Source organism: Alexandromys fortis, unplaced genomic scaffold (assembly GCF_014885135.2).
Source record: "Alexandromys fortis isolate MF-2015 unplaced genomic scaffold, M_Fortis_MF-2015_v1.1 scaffold_59, whole genome shotgun sequence".
Classification (NCBI taxonomy): domain Eukaryota; kingdom Metazoa; phylum Chordata; class Mammalia; order Rodentia; family Cricetidae; genus Alexandromys; species Alexandromys fortis.
Genome location: NW_026067943.1, coordinates 3099509 through 3100443, shown reverse-complemented (window position 1 = coordinate 3100443; position 935 = coordinate 3099509). Strand labels below are relative to the sequence as shown.

Sequence of the window (935 nt, the reverse complement as noted above, 5' to 3'; positions counted from 1 at the left end):
TTTTGTTTTTTTTTTTTGTTTTTGGGGTTTTTTTTTTTTTTTTTTTGAGACAGGTTTCTCTGTTTAACAGCCTTTGCTGTCCTGGAACTTGCTTTGTAGACCAGGCTGGCCTCGAACTCACTGAGATCCACCTGCCTCTGCCCCCCAAGTGCTGGGATTAAAGGTGTGCGCCACCACTGCCCGGCTGGAGGAAGCTTTTTAACATGAGTGGGATGAAAAAGATGACAGACTATTTCTATCTAGCCTGTAGAGACTGTATGTATGTCAGAGAGGAGCAGAGAAATGGGGATTCTATGGCTTTCTTCTAACCTATCTCTGATTTTTAGGAAAATATTATTTCCCCTATGGAGGACTCTCCTATTCCTGACATGTCTGGGAAAGAGTCAGGGGCTGATGGAGCAAGCACCTCTCCCAGAAACCAGAACAAACCCTTCAGGTGAGTGCCATCCCATCTGCACTCCAGGCTTGACTGTCAGCTTCTGTCTTCTCACGGGGACACATCTTTGTAAAAGGAAGCTAAGGCCACTTGACCAAGCACAATGTCTCAGATCAAAGTTCTGGCCTCGTTTCTGGACAGACTTAGCATAGACATGATCACTGTACCTTTGCTTCTCCTGGAAATAACCCAAGTGCCTATCTAAATGCCAAAACTATATATGAAATAACTCAGTATACTTGACATGAAAGAATTAAAACACTAGAGTAACAAAGTGGGGGAAAGGAGTGATCTTATTTGTACTTTTAAAATATACTTAGCTAAGCGGTGGTGGCGCATGCCTTTAATCCCAGCACTCGGAAGGCAACAGCAGGCAGATCTCTGTGAGTTCAAGACCAGCCTGGTCTACAAGAGCTAGTTCCAGGACAGGCTCCAAAGCTACAGAGAAACCATGTCTCAAAAAACATATATACATATATATACATATACATATATATAT

General features: G+C 42.9%; 1 protein-coding gene across 1 annotated transcript in view; it reads left to right on the top strand.

Moving 5' to 3' along the window:
- Positions 1-935, top strand: part of Tada3 (transcriptional adaptor 3) — a 9615-nt gene that overhangs the window by 5551 nt on the left and 3129 nt on the right. Inside the window, 1 exon segment of the mRNA XM_050148311.1 lies at positions 327-505. Within this exon segment, the coding sequence (XP_050004268.1) occupies positions 327-505 (179 nt within the window).